Source organism: Meles meles, chromosome 19 (assembly GCF_922984935.1).
Source record: "Meles meles chromosome 19, mMelMel3.1 paternal haplotype, whole genome shotgun sequence".
NCBI classification, from domain to species: domain Eukaryota; kingdom Metazoa; phylum Chordata; class Mammalia; order Carnivora; family Mustelidae; genus Meles; species Meles meles.
Genome location: NC_060084.1, coordinates 6,705,368 through 6,727,095, shown reverse-complemented (window position 1 = coordinate 6,727,095; position 21,728 = coordinate 6,705,368). Strand labels below are relative to the sequence as shown.

At 48.7% G+C, this 21,728-nt stretch overlaps 1 protein-coding gene across 2 annotated transcripts in view; it reads left to right on the top strand.

Moving 5' to 3' along the window:
- Nucleotides 1–21,728, top strand: part of BCO1 (beta-carotene oxygenase 1) — a 35,920-nt gene continuing 14,192 nt past the window's right edge. Inside the window, exons 1-7 of one of the 2 annotated variants that reach the window (XM_045989437.1) lie at nucleotides 1–269; nucleotides 3,885–4,013; nucleotides 12,677–12,806; nucleotides 14,408–14,555; nucleotides 16,126–16,273; nucleotides 18,730–18,950; nucleotides 21,382–21,639. In XM_045989437.1, coding sequence (XP_045845393.1) covers nucleotides 206–269; nucleotides 3,885–4,013; nucleotides 12,677–12,806; nucleotides 14,408–14,555; nucleotides 16,126–16,273; nucleotides 18,730–18,950; nucleotides 21,382–21,639 — 1,098 coding nt within the window. In that variant the 5' untranslated portion in view covers nucleotides 1–205. Of the gene's footprint in view, nucleotides 270–3,739; nucleotides 4,014–12,676; nucleotides 12,807–14,407; nucleotides 14,556–16,125; nucleotides 16,274–18,729; nucleotides 18,951–21,381; nucleotides 21,640–21,728 lie in introns of those variants that run through there. The other variant, XM_045989436.1, reaches the window with a different exon arrangement.

Genomic DNA, 21,728 nt, shown 5'->3' with positions numbered 1-21,728 from the left:
CCACTCCCCCCACTAACCCCCCCACTCCGTTGTGTGAGAAGAGATACCAGGCTCTCAGGGCGACAGGAGGGAAGGAGGTGTAGAAGGAAGCTGCAGGAGAGCAGAAAGGAAAGAAAAGAAGGAACCGAAGATCGAAGACTGGCCGCCTGGAACACAGCAGAGTGTCTGCGCACTGTCAGTATCACCCCTGGCAGCGCCCCCTGCCATGGATATAATATTTGGCAGAAATAAGAAGGAGCAGCTGGAACCTGTGAGGGCCAAAGTGACAGGTAAGCATTTCGTATAGACACGGGTTCTCATATATTTAGACAGACACTTTTTTTTTTTCTGTTTATAAAGGTACAATTTATTGTAAGTTATTTCTGGAAAATTTGGAATGCAGTCTATAGCAGGGAATGAGCCACAATCCAGACGTATTCTCTGTGAAAATCTAGGTGTGCTTCTAATACACAGAAACCGTTTCCAGGGAGAGGGAGAGTCATCCTCACTACTTGAGAAGAGCCTGGGGGTGCCCCGACTGGCATGAAGACAATGGAATGATGCTGCGGAGCATGGCCCATTCCAAACCGGTGGTGCCTTTGCGCAAATCTGCGTGCCCTAAGTTACCTTATCAATGGCATGAGAGGCGCTCATGGGCTCCCACTTCTGTATGTGCATGCGGGGGTGGGGCACATGCAGAGCGTGTCTTGATGTCCTCGCAGGTGCGATCGGGGCGTTGGAGTACCTGCAGAGCTGGAAGTCAAACAGACCCAGAGTGGGGCCCTCCACGAGAACAGTCCTTTAGTGGGCTTTGTGTCTTGTTTTCTTCATCTGTTACTTCTCCGGCTCTCTCCCCTTCTGTGCTGCCCCTGAGAGTGGCGAGTGGCTGGCTCAGGCACGCAGGTGCTTTCATCTTCAGATACTCGGATCTGGAGGCTTTTCCCAAGTGAGCATTTCTCTGTGAGGAAGTCAGATGGGAGCTTTTCAACCAAGGAATTGCCTTGGAAGTCTTTTGAAAGAATAGCTTTTTTGTGTGTTTTTCTCTGATTACAAAGATAACGTATGATCTCTATGTGTGTGTGTGTGTTTTGTATATGCACATATATAAAAACTTGGGTATACTAATGGGAGCACAGGGCAATAAAATCAGCTGTATTTCCATCTCAAGCATTCCTAATACTGGAGCATTTAAAGTTTTTACAAGATAGAGATTGTATAGATGACAAATATTTTTTTCAAAAACACATGTATATTTACAATTAATATTTTATTTTTAAAAAGAGAGCCTCCAATACCCATCCTTTTATGCTCTGGGACACCATGAACATGCTGCCCGTAAGCCTTATGTTTAATGACTGCCCGAAAATCCTTGGCAATTTTAGAAAGCCGGAATCCTGGAACCTACAGATCTGAGTGGACCCCTGGATCCACATGAGCTGTTCTCCCACCTCCACCCCACCACCTGTAGCCTCCCCATCACCTGGGCGCTTGTTAGAATCACAAATTCCTGGGCCCACTCCAGACCTATGGAATCAGATTCGCTGGAGGTGGAGCCCAGCAATGTGTGTTTCTACAAGCCCTCTGGTTGCTTCCAAGTGTGAGAATCACTGCTATAAATCATGCCTTCCTCCTTGAGGGAAGCTGAGGATTGGAGAGGGGCTGTGACTTGTCCAAGGCCAAGCGGCCCATGAAGGATGTGCTCCCAACTCTCAGTCCAGGCCTCCAGTCCTGGGTCAAGCCTAACCATTGGCCGCCCATTAAGGGAAGATTGTCCCGCGTTTGCCCATGAGGCCATGTCCAGGCTTCATGTTGGACAGTGCTTTCTTGGCTCTGAGACCTCCTTGGCCAGTTAATTAAGCATTTCTTGCCTCACTTCCATCTTGTGTAAAATAGTCTGCCTGTACCTACCACATAGGGTCACTGCAATGACGATATGATTAAATGCACCTGCTCCCCACCCCCCACGGGTGCCTGGCACATGGTGCTCAATACGTGTCCTTCTGTCTGGGTTTTGTGTTCAGATTCCCCTCTCTCTGCTCTGCCTCACCTGCACCTTCTCCTGCATCTGGGTCTCTGTGAAGAGCCCCGCTAATCACTTAGTTGCCCAGGGCAAGAGACGTGGGGCCCCCTGCCTCATATTCACTCAAGCGCCCAATCCTATCCATTCCACATCCTCCAACTCTCTTCTCTGTTATTTCTCTCCATCCTTGCTCAGTCTTCCTGCCTCCTCTTGGCTCCTCCTCCAGCCACACTCTACACCACAGAGACAACTTTTGAAACCCCAAATCTGAGCATATTCCATTAATATGAGCTGTCTAGAAGAGGCAGATGTTTAGAAAGTAGATTAGTGGTTGTCAGGAGGACAAGACTTTGTTTTGGGGTGATGGAATGTTCTGGAACTAGATGGTGAAGATTGCATAACATTGTGAATATATTTAAAAAAAAAACAAACCTGAATTGTATACTTTAAAATGGTGGATTTTTTTTTTGTTATGTGAATTTTATCTCAAGAAAAAAATTGCACATGCACAAAAATCTGATTCTCTCATTCCCTATTTTAACTGGCCAAGCTCTGCCATTCTGCTAACCTTCTAATCCACACCCTTGGTGTGGTCTCATGACTTTTGTCCTGCTTCATGCTTAGCTCTCAAGCCTCAATACATACGCTTCCTCACTCGAAAATTACAGTCCAGTCTTGCTAACCAACTGGCACATCTGCTGGTCTTTGAGCTGGTCTTTGATTTCTCGGTTCGTGTTCCCCCAGCGATAAGAATTCAGATGTAAGTAGTTTAATTTGGGACATGATCCCAAGAAACACTGGGAGGGAAACCAATAAAGGGGGCATTGTCAAGCTACAGACCAGTGAGCCATCAGACCTGAGCCCTCTGGGCCTCATATTGTCCCAACTGGGGCCAAGGAAATGGTCACATGCGATGTCCAACTCCCCATCCATCACTGGGTGACAGCCACTTCCAGGGGTTTAACGCCAAGGTGTTCCAGCTTGCCTAGCCTGTGGGCAGAGCAGCTCCTGCAGTGAAAACCAAGCCCTCAGGCAGAGAGCTGCAGGTAGTGGCAGAAAGTAACCTTCAGGGAGAGGTCAGTACCACGAGGACAAGGTGGGGGGCACCAACAGTGTCTACTGCAGCAGCTACCTCTAGAGCAGTGCTATACAACAGAGGCAAAATGCAGGCCACATGCATAATTTTAAATTCTAATAGCCACACTCAAAAAAAAGTGAAAACAAAACAAACACAAAAACAAATTTTAACAGTATATTTCATTTAAGGCAACATATCCAAAATATTTTAAGTTCCACATGTAATCAATATTTTTAAAATTGCTAATGAGATATTTTATATTTTTTTCATACTTAGCCTTTGAAATTCAGTGTGTATTTTACAGTCTCCAGCACATCTCTGTTCGGACTGGCCAGGTTTCAAGTCCTCGGTGGCCACATGAGGCCCGTGGCTACCATATTGGACAGCACGGTTCTAGAATGTTCTTTCCTCATGCCTTTGCGAGGCCAATAACTACTCCCCCTCAAGACTCAGCCTCCCTACCCTCCTGCTCTCACCCTACCTGGGGGTGAGGTTCTGTTCCACGCAGCCCCGTTGCTGAGCCTGTCACATCGCCTTCCTTTATTGTGGTGTGGTGAGGGTGTCTGTTCATCCATCTGCTCTGTGGGTGGTAAGCAACTTGAGGACAGAGATGACGTCAGTTCTTCTCGGTATCCTCAGTGCTGGCACAATCCAGGCATATCCTACCCTTTCTGGAAATGACTGCTGAAGGAATGAGTGGGTGCTGCGAGTCATGTGGGGACCGTGACCTCAATTCCTTTCCATGGCCACATCTCATAGCTTTTTGGTTGAGATGTGAAAACTGGAAACCACTCTTTCTCTTAACAGGCAGGATTCCCGCATGGCTGCACGGCACCCTGCTCCGCAATGGGCCTGGAATGCACACAGTTGGGGAGACCAGATACAACCATTGGTTTGACGGCCTGGCCTTGCTCCACAGCTTCACAATTAGAGACGGTAAGAGTACTGGTTTGGTTTGCTGTTGCTGCTGTAAAGACAACCACAAATTTAGTAGCTCAAAATAGCACTAATTTATTCTTACAATTATGGAAGTCAGAAGTCAAAACTGGACTAAAATCAAGGTGTTGGAGGCTTCAGGGAGATGGCCCATTGCCTTGCCTTTTCCAGCTTCTAGATGCTGCCTGTCTTCCTTGGCTTGTGGCCCCAGCGGCATCTGCCAAGAGCAGCAGAGCCACTTGCACACCTGCTCTCTCTCCCTCACTCTCCCCACTTCCCTCGCTTCCATAATCACAGTTCCTTCTCGGACCCTCCTGTCTGCCTCTTGTAAGAACCTTTGTGATGGCATTGGGCCCACCCAGATAATCCAGGATCATCTCCCTTCTCAAAATCGTTAATATAATCATGCCTGCGTTGCCCTATAAGTCAGCAGCTTCACAGGTTCCAGGGATTAGGACATGGACATCTTGCAGAGGCCATCCTTGAGCCAGCCACAAGCACAAACCTCCCTGGAAAGGGGGCCAAACTTCCCTTTCAGAGAGCCCAGGCTGCCAAATGATATGCCTTCTCATGAAGGTGGTTGAGAACAGGAGGAGATTCCTGGTTTTGGAGTCAGACATGCCTCAGATGAAAACAGGAAGAGCACAGAGCTGAGGAGACTGCTCACCAGGCAAGGGAGAGCCAGTCACTCAAGCAACCAGTTCAGTGGCTCTCCCAGAGGGGAGACTGAAATGACTGAATAAGACAGAATTCCGGGTTCAGGTGACTGGCTCACGAGGTGGACAGTGAACTCATTGCTGTTGGCCACAGTGCTGGTGTAGGTCACAACAGCACACTCTGAGTTCTTAAAGAGGCCTGGGATGGGTCACATGGGGCTTTAGCAGGCTCAGGGTCACATGCTGGGGAAGTTCGTGTCCAGGGCTTCAGCCTGATGACATTTTTCTTTAACCCCCCCCCCCCCCCCCCCGCCTTCCAGCCCAACAAGCCGGTGACTTCACCTCCCTTGGCCTCTGTTTCCTCTTGCAGTAAAAAGAGCTTGATGATCCCCTCTGCAGAACTGTTACGATCCTTTGAAGGGCCGGGTATCTAGCAAGGGCCTGGCACCTGGTAGGCACAAAACACATTGAAAATCCCCATCATTGTCACTGGGTTTGAATCCCATCTTCATCCTAGCTAACATACACCTCAGATGTGTGACCTTGGGCAAGTTACTGACCCCTTCTGTGTCTGTCTCCCATCTGTAAAATGGAGATATCAGAGTTGCCGTGGAATTTCAAGGCATTAATATGTGCAAGGCATTATATTTGCTTAATATTTCTTCTAAGCTAGTCAGCAGTTATTTTTTTGAATGCAGACTCTAGGCCAGTGTCTTGCTCTAAGATTTCGTGAATAAAGACCCCATGTGTGAAAACCATGAGCTCTGAGTTTGCAAAACCTTAACAGATACTACTGAAACTCAGCTACAGAGCAGTGGTTCCATATTTCCGGACAGCCCAAAGCCTTAACAGTCCCCTCCTTTCCTAGACAGAAGTTACCAGTGATTCCTAGGGAAATTAACACTGTTCTAGACAGTGTGCATGGAAGGTAAAAGTACACTGGCTTCCTTTCCATAAGACCCTCCTTCGCTGGGCTGCCACGTCCCTTGTGGTCCATTTCAGGGGCTCAGATTAGCGCTGCATGGGAGGCATGCTTGTCCTCTCTTTGCAGATGCAGAAATGGGAACCTTAGAGAGGCTGAGTGACTTAGCCAAGCGAGGTTGGTCACTGAGGTAGGGCTGGGCTCTGACTTGTGTTGTCTAGGGTTCAAGTTTGCAACCATCCCTGCTCTTCTCACCCTAACTCATCTCCCTAAGAAATGGCAGGTAGCTTAAGTGAGCCCTCACAGCTTACTGATTGGCAGTTTCCACATCCTTCCATAGAGACTCTGGAGACAAGAGAACCAGCGGGGATGACCAAGCCATGGCTGTCTTTCCAGAAGCATGGCTGCCATCCACCAAAATCCTTGAGTGAGCTAAACAGGCACGTGACCAAAGTTATCCCACACTGCTTAGACTTTCTAAAAGTTTCTAGTAGATTTTCAAACTAAAAACTCATTGTCCAAGGTAAGTAGCTGTTTTGTCTTCTTTTATGGGATGGTCAGGTGTGACCACAAAAGGAGGCAGAGGGAGGCTTGGGAACAAAGCCTCTTATACTCACAGGTTTTAGGAGGCACAGCATGTCACACCAGCACACAGTGGATAGCACCAGGGTGGTCCAGAGGCAGAAGACAGGAGCAGGGGAAGCATATAGGCCATGGCCTGTCCTGGGGTTTCTGGGGAAAGACAAGATGGAGCAGAGTAAATAGCTCAGGATTGGCTTGTGTTGGCAGGCTTTGGGCTAGGGGGGTGGGTGGTCTCTGGTTGCCTAGCACCTGGCCCTGGGGTAATGAAAGCAGAGGAATATTGCCTCTGGGAGTGCATGGGCCAGAGAGAGGAGATCTGGCTCTGAATTGGTTAGTTTTCATCTCAAAGACATGCTGGGCCCTTTGATACCTCTAAGAATTGACTAGTCCAGGGAAGGACAGTCTCCTCCAACCAGAAAGGTTTTTTTAAGATATCAAAACATAATGTACAGAAAATTTAAAAAATATATATACGCAGTAGCATGAAAGACTCAATTCTATGCATAATCTGGAACTGGCTGGAAAATGGGAAGTATGGAGAGTCCTCTCAACTGCTTGCCTTTCCCCATTCTGCTCTTGAATCTGGCCTGTGTCGAAGGTACATGCCCCACTCTACTTTGCAACGATCAGCTTGCCATTCTCCAGCCTAGGAGAGTTTCTGTTCTGTTCATATTGCTGTGTCTTCATCACCCAGCACCAGGCCTGGCCTAGGGGACACTAGGAAACTATTTATGGAGCCTAAATGACACGAACAAGGTAAAGGGTGTTTTGGGAGAAGGAAGCTATACGTTCCCAGTTGCTCTCTTCAACGCTCACTACAGGGAGTGCTTGCTGGCCACTGGCCCAAGTGCTTCATGCCCACCCACAACTCAATCCTCACTACAGCTCCTGAGGAAGGTACCTCTCGATTTCACAGCCCAGGGAGGCCAAGTAACTTGCCCAAAGGCACACAGCTAAGAAGTGGTGGAGGTCAGATATAAACCCAAAGCTCTCTACATCCAGAATCTTATGACGGAAGCATTATGTAGTTCTGCTCCACTTCCCCCTCCTGCTGGCTAGCTCTCTCCTCATCTCTCCAACCCAATCCTTTCGAGATTGTCAGATTACCAACATTAGTGTGGCACAGCCTGGCCTCATCTCTCCTCTCCTTTACAACTCTCAATGGCGGGGTGCCTGGGTGGCTCAGTGGGTTAAGCATCTGCTTTTAGCCCAGGCCATGATCTCAGGGTCTTGGGATTGAGCCCCGCATCGGGCCCTCTGCTCAGCGGGGAGCCTGCTTCCCCCCCCCACCCCGCCTGCCTCTCTACTTGTGATCTCTCTCTCAAATAAATAAATAAATCTTAAAAAAAAAAAACAAAACCTCTCGATGGCTCTCCATTCTACTCCACAAGAGTAGAAACATAAAACAAAAATGTTAAGTGCTATCATACATAATTCAAGAGGACAAGCAAGGCTGAACAGGATTCTCTGATTTACATATAACACAAAGCCAGTATTTCTCAAAAGGTGGTTTGTGTACCTCTTAATCCGAATCCTCTAGGATTAAAGCTGCAAATCCTGACACCCCACCCAGGGCTGAGTGAATCATAATCCTAAAGGACACTGTCAGAGCATCGGTATTTCTAACACATTTCCTGGATTGCCCCTGAGCACATCCAGGTTTCAGAAAACCTCCACAGGACCTCCAGCCTTGCTGCTCTGTCCCACTCAAGACCAAGTTCATCAGTGTGCCATGGAGGTGGGGCTCAGGTTTCTCTGCCAGTGTTTCAAAGCACCAGGTGCAGCACGGAGAACCCAAATCAGTGCCAAACCAGCAAGAAAAGACTGGAATAAGAAAGCAGAAAGATCAAAAAGTGGTTTGTGGCCTTTAGCAGAAACCAGGGAAAGTGAATGCTTTAAAAACCCAATAAAGACTTAACTAAAGGAACAGAATGGAGGAGAAGCCGGACTGACAAAGGGTATACAGGAGTGCTCTTTCTCTTAAGTCTAAAGTCATTTCAGTTTGGGTGGTTTTGTTTTTGTTTTTGTTTTAAGTAGGCTTCACGCCCAGCATGGAACCCAGTGCAGGGCTTGAACTCCCCACCCTGAGATCAAGACCTGAGCTGGGATCAAGAAAGAGTCTGGGGGCACCTGGATGGCTCAGTGGGTTAAAGCCTCTGCCTTCGGCTCAGGTCATGATCCCAGCGTCCTGGGATCGGGCCCCGCATCGGGCTCTCTGCTCAGTGGAGAGCCTGCTTCCCTTCCTCTATCTCTCTGTCTGCCTCTCTGCCTACTTGTGATCTCTGTCTGTCAAATAAATAAATAAAATCTTTAAAAAAAAAAAAAAGAAAAAAAAAGAGTCTGACATGTAACCAAATGAGCCACGCAGATGCCCCTAAAATTACTTCAAAACCAAAAATTTTTATAAAGCAGGCAAAGAGATGAATGAACCCAAGTCTCCTTCAGCAGTACAGTCAATAATTTTTTATTTAGAGGCAAGGTTGTTGTCCCACAAGTTTTCGAACATGTAAACTCCATCACCAAAGTTTAGAGACAAAAAGAGCTCTCCAGAACTTAGCCTTTTCTGAAGCTGGCTTTTTGAATTATTACAGCTCCAAACTAGCCTTTTAGAAGTTTGCTTAAAATGGAGATAGATATAGATACATGTATAAAATCTCCCACTCCCCCAGGAATATCAAACTTGACCCAGTTCCAGAAGATTCCAGGCAGGAGCACATCTGTTTACTCGTGTCCCTTTAGAAGGAATGTGGCTAATTGGGGGTCAGCAGGGAGCAGGGTTCTGGGGAATGTGTGGTGGTCTTCTTTAATCTCAGCCTCAGAGCTGAGTGTCAGCCTTGAGCAATTCCAGAGACACATTTTCCTGCGGCCCCTGAGCCCTCCGTGCGTGCTCTGGGACTGAATGTTTATAGGAAATGGGCCTCCTGCTGACAGCCAGCCTGGGATGGGTGTTTACACTTCAAGTGAACATAGTTCAGCATTTTAAGCAAGCCATGTTTGCCAGTGCCTTGTAGGTGGTGACCTGCAGAGAGAGTGACCAGAGAAGGACAGGCTGGCTCAGGGGGGAGACCAGGGTGGCCGTGAAGTAAGGTGTGTAGCCTGTGACCAAAGACCAGTGTGTGTGGCCTCATCAACCCTCAGCTGCATCTTTCTGCCTCCAGGATTTTGTTGGACAATCCAGACATGCTGTGTGCCCATGGGCCAAACTCCTAATACCATCCTACCTCATTTAAAACTGCCAATCCCATACTGGAGAGGGCTAGGTGATCCATAATATCCAGTTGAGAAAACTGAGGTTCAGTGAGGTAAAGAGATTCACATAGAGTCACATGGCTTGGATTAGGACTAACCCCAGAACCAAAGCCTGCCCACTCTACCCAGTGCATCTCAATAGTGTATATAGCTTTTAATGAGCTTTTATGTGCTGATTTCTTTACAGGCCTTAAGCATCACAGCAACTCCATAAGGAACATATCATGATCCTCACCTCAGAGCAGAGAGGACTGAGTCTTGACTCTGACACAAAGTCTAGTGCATGGTTGGTAGATGACAGAGCAGAATTCATAACCACCTGGAGACTTGAATCCTCTCAGGGGTAGAGATGTGCCTGCCCTGCTTGCCCCCTCTTCCTGGCCCACTGAAGTGGTCTGTAGATACTGGCTGAATACACGAACCCAGGGCCGGGATAACCAAAGCCATTCCTCTCGGTTTCTTCTTGCAGCCCCAGAACAGAGCCCCCGCTCCTGAAATAGCTCAGTGATGGTTATTTTCACAGCAGTCACCCGTGTAAAGACTTTTGAGAAGAGGATAGGTGGCTATCTGCCGCTGGGCACACCGTTTACCTCCCAAAGGCTAGAGAAAGAACTAGGAGGTCTTTTTTTTTTTTTTTTAAGATTTTATTTATTTATTTGACAGAGATCACAAGTATGCAGAGAGGCGGGCAGAGACAGAGAGGAGGAAGCAGGCTCCCTGCCGAGCAGAGAGCCCGATGTGGGGCTCGATCCCAAGACCCTGAGATCATGACCTGAGCTGAAGGCAGAGGCTTAACCCACTGAGCCACCCAGGCGCCCCTCTAGGAGGTCTTTCATGGTCTCTTCCAATTTTATGAAGACTAGCATCACCATTATTGCTATTATTTCCATCTAGGTGCACAGGCTAGAGTCCTTACCAATGAAATGGATGTTCGTGTCCTTTGGGGCTGGAAATGAAAACACAATTCCAAGGGCAAAACTAGTTAAGGCTATTAGAGGTCAAGATAGCTGAGACTGGACAAGCTATGAGGGGCCTCCAGGGGGCTCTCATGTTCTGTTTGTAAATGAGGATGTAGTTCATATGGGTCGGTTCTGTTTGTGAAGCTTCAGCAAGCCACGCAGTAATGGGAGCCCATTTCCATAGGTGCGTTTTTAATAACCAGGATCAGATAGAATGGTCAAGCTGACGGCGGTGGCTGTGTCAGCTTTGAATCCAGCTTTCCCCTCCCTAGCTGTGTGGCTTAAAGCAAGGTACTTAACCTGTCTTTGCCTCAATTTTACTCACGGGAGATGGGTTGCAGGGCTGTAAGTTGTGTTAGCCCCTTATACTTCATTTGGTAAGAAATTTGAAGCCTTCAACTGTTGTTTAAATTTTGTCTTATTTTGCTGTTCATTAGCAAATGACATTAGCTTGATTATTTTCCCCCCTAAAGAACATATTTCTGGTTGTTGTATTTGATAACATTTCCAATATTTTAGAATTAAACCAGAAAAAATACACATAAAGTGTCCACACAGTACTTAGCACACATGTGCACAATAAAATATTAGCTCTTAGCACTGTTTCCTTTCTTAAATATAAAAAGTCACCAGACAAGAATTTCTTGGGAAGGTGTTCTCTCCTAAGCCCATCGTCATGGCAGCGGATACATGATGGATATTTCTCTTATCAACTTATCTTATGGGAATGAAATGTCAATATGACCTGGGCACTACTTTTTCGCATATTATAGTTGTCCCAGCATTGGAAGCATATATCATACTACAGCAACCAATGTATTCTAGAGTGGGGAAAAATCAACATGTCACTTGCTAATTAACAGCAAAATTAAATAAGAATTTAAAAACCTAGTGGTTTCAAATTATCCACCAAATGGTTTGAAGTCCTCAGATATGCCAAGAGGGCCCCTGCCCCTTAACCTCATCCCATTCCCACTGCTCCCAAGCCCTAGCCTCATGCTGAAGGCCATCTTACTCAACTCTTGCAGGAGGTGGGGTGCCTTTCCCACCTCCAGACCTTTGCTTCCACACTTTCAAGGAAGAGTGAATGGAAATGCACTACCCCCTCCTACTTGCCAACTCCCCAACCTATGGTAGGCAAATAGTTTTACTCATCTTCCAAGGGCTATTTCAAGTGCCACCTTCTCCAGGAAGCCTTTCCTGATCCATCCACTTCCAGATGGGTGTCCTCAGCTCTCTCCTCCCCCAGCTCTAATCCCCTCTCTCTTCCAGAAGGAATCTGTGAATATATTATGTTACTCTGTGAAGTAGAAGAGTCTTTGCAGATGTGGTTAAGTTGAGGACCTTGAGGTGGGGAGATTATCCAGGGGAGCTCAGTGGAATCACAGGGGTCATCACAAAGGAAGGGGGGGGGTCAGAAAAGACATGACAATAGAATCAGAGGTCAGAGTGACGTGACCACCAACCAAGCAATGCAAGCAACTTCTAGAAGTTAGAAAAGTCAGAAACGGATTCTCTGCTGACACCTTGCTCTTTAGCCCTGTGAGATCCATTCAGGCTATACCTTCCAGAATGGTAAGATAACAAATTTGTGTCTTTTTAAGCCACTGAGGTCGTGGCAATTTGTCACAATAGCCATAGGAACCCAATACTGGACTAGAACCATCCATACATTTTCAGGTTGGTCTTGATGAACTGGTCAAGAGGTCCTACTTTTACGCAGTGAGTTAGATTCTCTCCATTGTGTGCGTGAATTAGACATCCACATAGGTACTGACCCTCTACCGTACAGGGAATTGGGTGCTAGGTCATCCTCTGGTTGTAGTCGGTATCAAATGTCACTCCAGGGATTGAAATGGCCAGTGGAAATTTTCCAAAGCTGAACTAGGTCCTGGCGAAACCCAGCGCAAGTATGAGGCCTTCTGGACCCATCCTCCAAATCCAGACCTTCCCTGGAGGGAAGAGGTGATCCATGGTGGAAGAGATCCATGATGGAAGAGATGATCAATGGGCCAGGTCAGCACCTCTTGGCAAGGCAACGGAACATGTCTGAGCCTCAGTCCCCTGCTGTGTAAAATGGAGCTCATCGGGATACTTACCTTGCCACATTGTTGTCTCAAGTGAGGAAATTTGTGTGAGAGCTCACTGCAAATGCTCTTTGTATCCAGTATACACTAAAGGGGACTGTCCTAGTGAATTCACCTTTCCTTCTGTAATACCCCTACAATGCCCGAAATCAACCTTAAAACTCCGTAAAGCTGTCAGCCTGGGCTGATTCTGTGTCTTCTCTTTCAGGTGAAGTCTATTACAGGAGCAAATACCTAAGAAGTGACACCTACAAAGCCAACATCGAGGCCAACAGGATTGTTGTGTCAGAGTTTGGAACGATGGCCTATCCGGACCCCTGCAAAAATATATTTTCCAAGTAACTGTCCGTTTTGAATCTGGTCATGTTTCTCGATATCCTCAGTGGTAAAAACAACCAGCATCCACTCATCTGACAATCCTCTCTGTAGGGTGCATGAAAACGTTTACCTGGCCCAGGCTTTGCCTCTCTATGCCATGCAGTTCTTGATCACTGACAGCAAAAGAAACAAATGGCATCTGACACATTATTAGGTATTTTTCCATATGGCTGATGGGAGTGCAATTCAGGATTATCTCCCAAAATTATAAACGCACTTTCTCTTCAGTCTAGAGATAGGCTTGCTTGTGTCTGGAATGGCAGATGTACCATGTTATCCACAGCTGCATCATTTGTTATAATGAGGAACTGAAAACAACCCAAATGTTCATCAACAGAAGGATAGTTAAATAAATAAGAGTGAAACTGTACAAGAAAATACCCGGCAGGAGCAAAAAAAAGGCAGGGTGCGTAATGAGGTTGCTCCCTATGTGCTGAATGGAAAGATTTCCCTGGTACCTTGTTGAGTGGCGGGGGGGGGGGCGCGCACAGGGCGGAATAAGGTGTAGAAAGGGCATATGATAAGCTATGTTTTGTGTAAAAAAGCAGGAAGAAATCTGGATTTATTTTTGCTTGTATGTGCATAGAGAAAGTGGGAGGATCTGTGAGGTGGGAAACTGGCAAATGAGAGAAAAAGTTAAGGAAAGTTTTTTAGTTGAATACGTTTCAAATCATCTGGGCTATGATGACTATGAATGTATTACAAGTTTGACAATTAAACAGTTGGCCAGGGAATCAGACCCTCTGTCAGAATCTCCTTCCTGATACTCTTCGGATATGAACGAGTTAGGAAATGTGCCAGCAGTAGACTGGTCCGGAGATGGAAGATTGCTCCTGCTTTTCTGGACTGACGTCATCTTTCCAGTTCAGGATCCAGTGCTAGGGCATCCAGTGCCAGGATCCTGAACTGACATTTGCAGGTGGGGGAGGAGCCAGGCAGGGAGTGGGGGGGCGGAGACCGCAAAACCACCACCTGTAGGGCGGCTTTGCTGCTTCACCATTCGCCAGCAGGGGAAGCACTAACCAACACACGGATCTAGGATCTTCTGATCAAAGTAATGATGAGTTTTTCCTCTCACCATTTGTTTTCTTTTCTTTAAACAAACAAACAAACAAACAAAACCTAAACTAATTTCCTGGACAAATTCAGAGTGTCACGGTGGACTCTCATTCCTTCCAAAAGCAAGGATTAGCTGTTTTGCTAGGCTTAGGGGAGCATTATGGAAGGGTACATACGATTTTTGTGGAACTCCTTAAAATACTTCAGAACAGCCCATTAGCTCTTGGTGTCTCTGGTGTGGGAGACCTTTGGATTTTTGAGAGCTCAGGAGGGTTCAGTTGGCAGCCATCTTGTCCCAGATGACTCACTTCTTAGCTAATTCAGCATGGTGGTATCTTTAGGCAACCTGATTTCCAAGTCTTCCAGATTCCACAAGTGATCCTTTAGGACTTGGAACTTCCCCCCCCTAATTGAAGTAGATCATTTTAAGTGATAGGAAAACTAAAACTAAAGCCATCTTGAGCAGAACATTGATTTCCTTTTGATCTGCTTTCCTCCACAGAGCTTTCTCCTACTTGTCCCATACCATCCCCGATTTCACAGACAACTGCCTGATTAACATCATGAAGTGTGGAGAAGACTTCTATGCGACCACAGAGACCAATTACATCAGGAAAATCAACCCACAGACTCTGGAGACCCTGGAGAAGGTAGCAGTGAATCTACTATAACCCCATCAGTTCCTGGCTCATGGGAGGGAACCCCTGGGTTGGGCCATGTGGCCTGCAGGAACTCATGGGGCAGCCCCTCCTCTACTGCCATTGGATCCTGAGCTTCCCCAGCACAGCACTTAGCACTAGATTCTAAGCTCCCTTGGGGTGGGGGCCATATCGTTTCATCTCTGTGTCTGTGTTTGTTCCAGGGCTACTAAACCAAAGTGCCACACACTAGGCGGGTTAGAACAACAGAGATTTATTCTTTCATGATTCTGGAGGCTGCAAATCTGAAATTGGGGTGTTCTCAGAGCCATGCTGTCTCTGAAGGCTCCAGGGGAAGATGCTGGCTGGCTTCTTCCAGTCGCAGGTGGCTGCCAGGAATCCTCGGTGTTCCTTGGCTTAAGATGCATCACTCCAGTCTCTTCTAGAGATATAAATCATTGGATTAGGGCCACCTCTATCCAGAATGACCTCATTTTGACTTGATTACATCTACAAAGGCCCTGTTTTCAAATATACATACCAGGAGTTAGGGCTTCAACATATCTTTTTGGAAGACACAATTCAACCCATAACAGTGTCCACCATTTTGGCACTGAGTGGGATCTTAATGGGAGTTTGAATGAATGTACTGGATTGCCCGGACTGGAGCAGCCCTACCTTGTATTGAACTGAAGAGGGAGGCCTTAGGCAGAGAGCAAGGGGACAAAAATAAATGTCCAAGCAGATACCTTTCCTGGGCAGAATCAAGTCAACATTTTCATGAAAATCAATAGACCCACGCATTTTTTCACTAGCTGGCTAATCAAAGCCTCAGTGTCTTCTCAGTACATTTTAACGATCTGTTAAAGGGAATGCTTTTCTTAGCTGTGAAATTATGTCCAGGACCTTTTAAGCTAGGCGGCATAGGTCCAACTGATGTATGCTTTCCACAAAGCCTCAGAGAGGAAATAGTAACAGAGAATGGAGCCTTGCCTGACTTTTGGCTGGAGGTCATGCTATTCCGGGGGAGGTGAGGAGAACAGTTGGTCCCCCAGCCCCGCATTATTCTGTGGCCGTGCCCTGTTGTGGGCTTTGACGGAGTGTTTTTGTAACTCTCTGTTCTCAGAATAATCCTACAAGAGAGGCCTGGAGATTTATGCCTCTGTGGCATGCAAAAGGGGGAGAATTTAAATGATATAACCAGAAAGACACAAAGCAGCAGTTAACATTAGCTTGAAAGCTGCCCCACTGTGCAGGTCAATGCTCTGTGGTGAGGCATTCTGCCACCATGCTGAGGACACCCAGCAGGGCCAGGGGGCAGGGTTGCAACAAACGCCCCAGAAAACACCCGCAGCTCCCAGACTCCCCTGCCCTCTCTATGCTCTCTGCGCTGTAGGAGGCCGCCCATGAGGTTATATCAGGTCACACAGGTAAACATCCTCTTTCAAGGTGAAGTCTGCCTTATTTTCCCATCAGGAGATATGCAAAAGTCGCCATCATCTCTCTGAACCTAGAAGCAGGGGCTTTTCATCACGTTTCACCCTTCCCCCATTTTTAAAACCAGGTGGCTGTCATTTTGCAGGTTGACTATCGCAAATACGTGGCTGTAAATGTGGCAACAGCACATCCCCATTACGATGCAGCCGGAAACGTGCTGAACGTGGGCACATCCATCATGGACAAAGGGAAGACAAGATACGTGGTCTTTAGGATCCCCGCCGCTGTACCAGGTAGATCATTCTGGGCATATCCTGAAGGAACAGATGCCACGGGTGGCTACCTCCAAAGAGTTCTGATTTTCACTGATGACGCCAGACTCCGTCTGACACTTTCCCTCATGGGTGATTCAGATGACCATGAACACACCTTTCTTCTTCAGGGGAAAAGAGATGCTGCCAGGCTTCCTTTTGAAAGAACGAATTCCTTCACTATTCTAACCTGCTTTTCTTTCAGCTCCAGTTCATTGGTTCACTAATTTGTGCATTATTCATGCACCATTTACTTATGCATCCATCTGTCTGTCTGTCCACGCATCATCCATCCAACTCTCCATCATCCATCCATCCACCCATCCATCCGTCCATCCATCCTCCCGCCCGCCCATCAGGCATCCTTCCTTCCATCCATCCATCTTTTCTTCCATCCATTTTTTTTTAAACTTTTCTAACATGACTTTGTAAGCCAAAGCTGTACTGCCCACTTTCCCTCCAGCCCTTAAAGCCAGGTTCCTAGTTTGTTATGGGAGCTCAGTCCTTCAGACCTTAGACCTTGCAGACCCCTCACCCCATTCTCTGGGCCTTCTGAACCTTCCCCATTTAAGGCCAGGAACCTGGCGCAAAGCCCAGGTCAATTGTGATTTCATGTTCCCGAGAGGAGGAGGCTTCTGACACTTGTTTGTCCAGGACCCTCTTGGGAACCACACCCAGGAGACCAGGCCTCTGAGGGTGGTTGCACAGGGCTCAGGAGATGGGGCAGATGACGAGGGTACTTGGCTTGACCTGCCAGTTCAGGAAAACTGGCTTCCATGTGGAATCCCTGCTGGTCCCCTTCCCTCATAGTCCTGTAGAACCTCCTGAACTACTTACCAGTCTCTATTGGCAGATGTGAGCCCCTAAAGGTCAGAAGGCACAATGAGTAGTCTTGTTAAATGAAACTCCCATGAATTAAGCGGATAAAGGAATAGAGGATCCAGCCAGACTCCTAGAATGTCAGATCTGGGGATGACCTAGGCATTTAAGTTTGCCGCATCATATGACAAAAGAGGGTAGATAAGGCCCAGGGGGATCAGGTGACAGGCCCACAGTCACACAGTCACACAGTCACACAGCTCACAGGAGCCTCCGCACCACGCCAGCAGCTCCCCACTGAGCCCCTGCTGCCTCCTGGTGGCTTCCCTGGGATTCACTCCTGTGTCCTGCCCCCTAGGCCAGGGTGCTTTCCATTTCAGTTGGCTGTGTGCTCCATTTGTTTTGTGAAGAAAAGAACCACCCCACAACCCCACAGCATCCCTCCCACCAGCCAGCTGTTTACCGCGCGCACAGGTGGCCACAAGAAAAGGTGCGGACGCTTGCAGATAACTCATTATGAACCAGCCCCAGGCCTGGGCGGGGAGGCCTTTTGGCCAGTGGTGACTCATCCTGACCCAGGAACAGGAGCAGGAACAAGTACTTCGCTCCTTTGCCGTCTGGAAGCAGAGCGAGCTGCTTGGACTACTTCACGATTTCGTTCTGTTCTCTCTCTCTCCACTCTGTGAGTGCTATTATCCCTAGTAACAGAAGCGGTGGCCGGGCAGAGAGGGCTGTGTCTTCTCGGCTTAACCTTGTGCCTTTGGCCATAATGACTGACCATATTCCGTTGCACCTCAGTTTCCGACCTGTAAAATGCAGATCATACAGTCTACTTCCACGGTCACAAGAGGTATAAGAGCCCCTTATCCCAGTGGGTGCTTAGTCTCACCCCTAGGTGTTTCTGAACGGTCAGCACAAAGAGAAATTCATGGAAACCCTGTGAGGTACATCTCAAATGCAGGTCCTCAGCAAAATACCAAAGTCGAAACCTGGGGAGCCGGCCTATCCCCAGGTGCTTGATAGAAATGCAGAATCTGACGCCCCAGCCCCACATACTGAATCAGACTCCACACTTCAGTCATGATCCCTGGTGATCCGTGTGCATGAAGAGATGTTGTTCAGAGCAGGGGCGGACAAGCTTTTTCTGGAAAGGGCCCAAGAGTGAGAATCTGAGGCTTTGCAGACGCGTGGTCCCTGTTGCCACTCCTCAGCAGGGCCCTTGCGGCTCAAGAGCAGGGGCAGCCATGGACCCCGCATAAAGAAGCCCCAGGCTTCTCCAGCCCCTACCTGTGTTCTGAACAAACCTTGATGCAAAAGCAGGTGGAGGCTGGATTGGGCGCCCAGGCTGTCGTGCAGACTCCTGGCCCCGAGGCCTGGCTCTGGGGCTCCGTGTTTTCCGATTGTAGCACCAGGTCTTGCAGGGCAGGGGGGCCTAAGTGGGAACACTCGGAGCCCCTGTGTCAGGTGGGCAGCAGCTCCCTCACCGGTTTACTTGTCCGCTCTCACCCAGAGATACTTCTTAGCGACCCGGTCAGTTTGAAAGGCTCAGCTGCAGGTGATGGGGCGTTGTCTAGGGCCGGCCAGGTCCCGCGCTGCTGCTGAGGCTTGCCTTTCTCTAGAGGACAAGAAGGGGAAGAACCCCTTGAAGCACACGGAGGTGTTCTGCTCCATCACCTCCCGCTCCCTCCTCTCCCCGAGCTATTACCACAGCTTCGGAGTCACCGAGAACCACATGGTTTTCCTTGAGCAGCCTTTCAAGCTGGATATCCTCAAAATGTCAACCGCGTATATCCGGGGAGTGAACTGGGCCTCCTGCCTGGCCTTCCACAAGGAGGATAAGGTAAGGCCTGACTGGGACCCCCAGCCACATGAGGACGGCCCGAATGAGCTATCCCAGGAAGCAGACTGACATGGAGGTTGGCAGGCAGGGATTTTCCTAGGGAGCAAGGGTGGGAGCTACCATGCAGTCTCCCCAGATGCATCAGCCAAGCTTCCAGAGAGTTCTGAAACAGCATGGTCCTGTAGAGTGGTCCCAGGTGGGGGCGAGGGGGCTGGGACCCCAAGTCCCTGAGTCAGTAGAGCAGACTGTCCCTGTCTGAAAAGCATGTGACCTCGGGCAAGCTGGCTCTCATCAGCCAGGCTGTTGGCACCAGCCCGGCAGCCAAGGGCCACTCCTCAGTCCTGACCCACGTCTGGGCTCCTTGCAGCTTGCACCGTCCATGGACAAGGCCCTTCCGGCATCCTGGCAGTCAACGGGTAATTTCAGGGAAGGGTGCCGGAGATGATTTAGACATCCTAAATGCGTTCCACCACATGGCACAACCAAACATCTTCGGGCACACCTGAGTGTTCCAAGTGTGGATGTGTGCACACATGCGTGTGCCTGTTGTATATGTGCATGCCTCTGTATACGAGTGTGTGTGTGCATGCACACATACGTATGATATGACTGAGCCTGTGCTTGGATATGTGTGTATGTATATATTTACTTCCTGTTGAAATGAGTAAATTTTTACTTGTGATAAATATCAAGCAATTCTTAGTGTTCTCTATTCAAACGGTATACAAGGAGAGAAAGTCACCTGCCAGTCCCCTGTCCTCCCCATTGCTGTCAGCAGTCCCCTCTCCAGAGAGAACCACCACTATGCAGCTCTAAAACCTCCTCCTTTCTTCTCAGGGAGGACAGTGAGGTCCCTCCTCTGCTCAGAACATTCTAGTGATTTCCCATCTTCCTAAGAAAAAGATCCAAAAACTTCACTGACCAACCTGCAAATCCTCACAGGCCCAGATCCCAACCACTGGCTCCCTGCTCACTCAATCTCCTCTTGGACTTCCTGTATCTCAAACCAGCCTAACGCCTTCCTGCCTCAGGGCCTTTGCATTTTCTGTCCCTTCTACCTGGAATGTTCTTCCCCAGATGGCTTTCTCCTTCAGTTAATCCGTGTCCCAGCTAAATCTCCAGATCCCTGAGGCCTTTTGTGATAAACCAGTCTCCAACAGACCCCGCCCCAGGCTTCTCCATCCCTTACCTGGCTTCATTTTTCTTAGTAGTGCTCACTGATCATTGACTGCTGGCCTCTCCCCCACCTGACTTACAAGCTCCATCAAAGAAGGGCCTTGGTTTTAGTCTGTGTTTCCTGGAAAAATGTTCCTGAAAAATTGTCTGATGTGTCCTAGACCCTCCATCTATTTTTGTGGAATGAGCGCTGGAGCCAGGGGCCAGTAGGGAAGCCAGCTGGAGCTGGGTTTGGTCTTCAGGCCCTGGACATCCCTTGGCCCTCAGAGAATCCCACAGTGAGAAGACTGAGCTCCTTGCTAGCGGCAGGCAGAAAGCCCTGGGAAGAGTTTTTGGAATGCATTTAGAAGAGAACTTTCTGGAAAGTCCCTGTGCCCAACCCAGGGTTTGGGGTCATGGGGAAGAAAAGAACTAAAATAATTCTATATTCACCTGCCCACCACCCCTACCTCCCACACTGTCAAAGCCTTCCTCCCCTGTACTTCCACTTAATGTTCAGAGCTGGATTCTGGGGAAGGAGAGAAAGAGGCACATGAGCTGGGAGGAGGTGGCCCAAGAACAGCCCGGAGTAGTCCCTCCCTGCCTTTCAGGAGGAGGGTGGTTAGTCCAGAGCTGCCAAAAGAAAGAACCCCACACATACTTCAGATTAGGCAACTGGGGTTGCAGATATGGCTAATTACCACCCAGAGTGATACCGCCTCGTGACACCCAGAGGTGTGAGCAGATACCCATGTGGGCCCCTTAACTAGAACAGGTCTCTCCACACCGCAGCCCCCAGGATAAGGGAGTTTGCTGTGACAACTTCTTTCTGGAAAACCAGGCAGCAGGTGGACATTGGGAGACAGGCCCCAGAAGGGCTGGTGTGATTTTAGGGTCTTAGGGGCCCTGGCTGTGGGTAGTCCCAAGGAGGGCTAGAGGACTGGCCAGTTTCTCCCGCACATGGCCATTGCCAGGGACCAAGCTCATCCCAGCCTGGAGTCACAGTCAAGTGAAGGAGGGGAGGGACGGTGTACCCTCAGGGGCTTCCCCCAGACTCTGTCTTCCCGGGGATGCAAAGGCCCCTGCAGCAAAGGTTCCCTCTGCTCCATCTGAAGGAGGTGACCAGGGACCGGCGAGAGCCAGGAACTGTGGGAGAGGGGGATGCTCCAGGGTCACGTGCTAGTGGACTGCAGGGCTGGGTCTTGTCCTGCACCCGCTGCCATTGTGCCATGTCAGCACAGGGAGAGCTGACCCCTGAGTGTGCCTCTGCTTTCAGACTTACATTCACGTCATCGACCAGAGGACCAGGAAGCCTCTGCCCACCAAGTTTTACACGGACCCCATGGTGGTCTTTCATCACGTCAATGCCTACGAGGAGGATGGCTGCCTTCTGTTTGACGTTATCACCTACGAGGACAGCAGCCTTTACGAGCTCTTCTACTTGGCCAACCTGAACCAGGACTTTGAGGAGAACTGCAGGCTCACCTCCATCCCCACCCTCAGGAGGTTCGCTGTGCCCCTCAGTGTGGACAAGGTAATGGCTCGGAAGGGGACCCCTTTCATTCCCGGGAAGTCGTGAGCCCCAGTGGAGAGTGACTTTGACATTCATTTGATTGACATTGA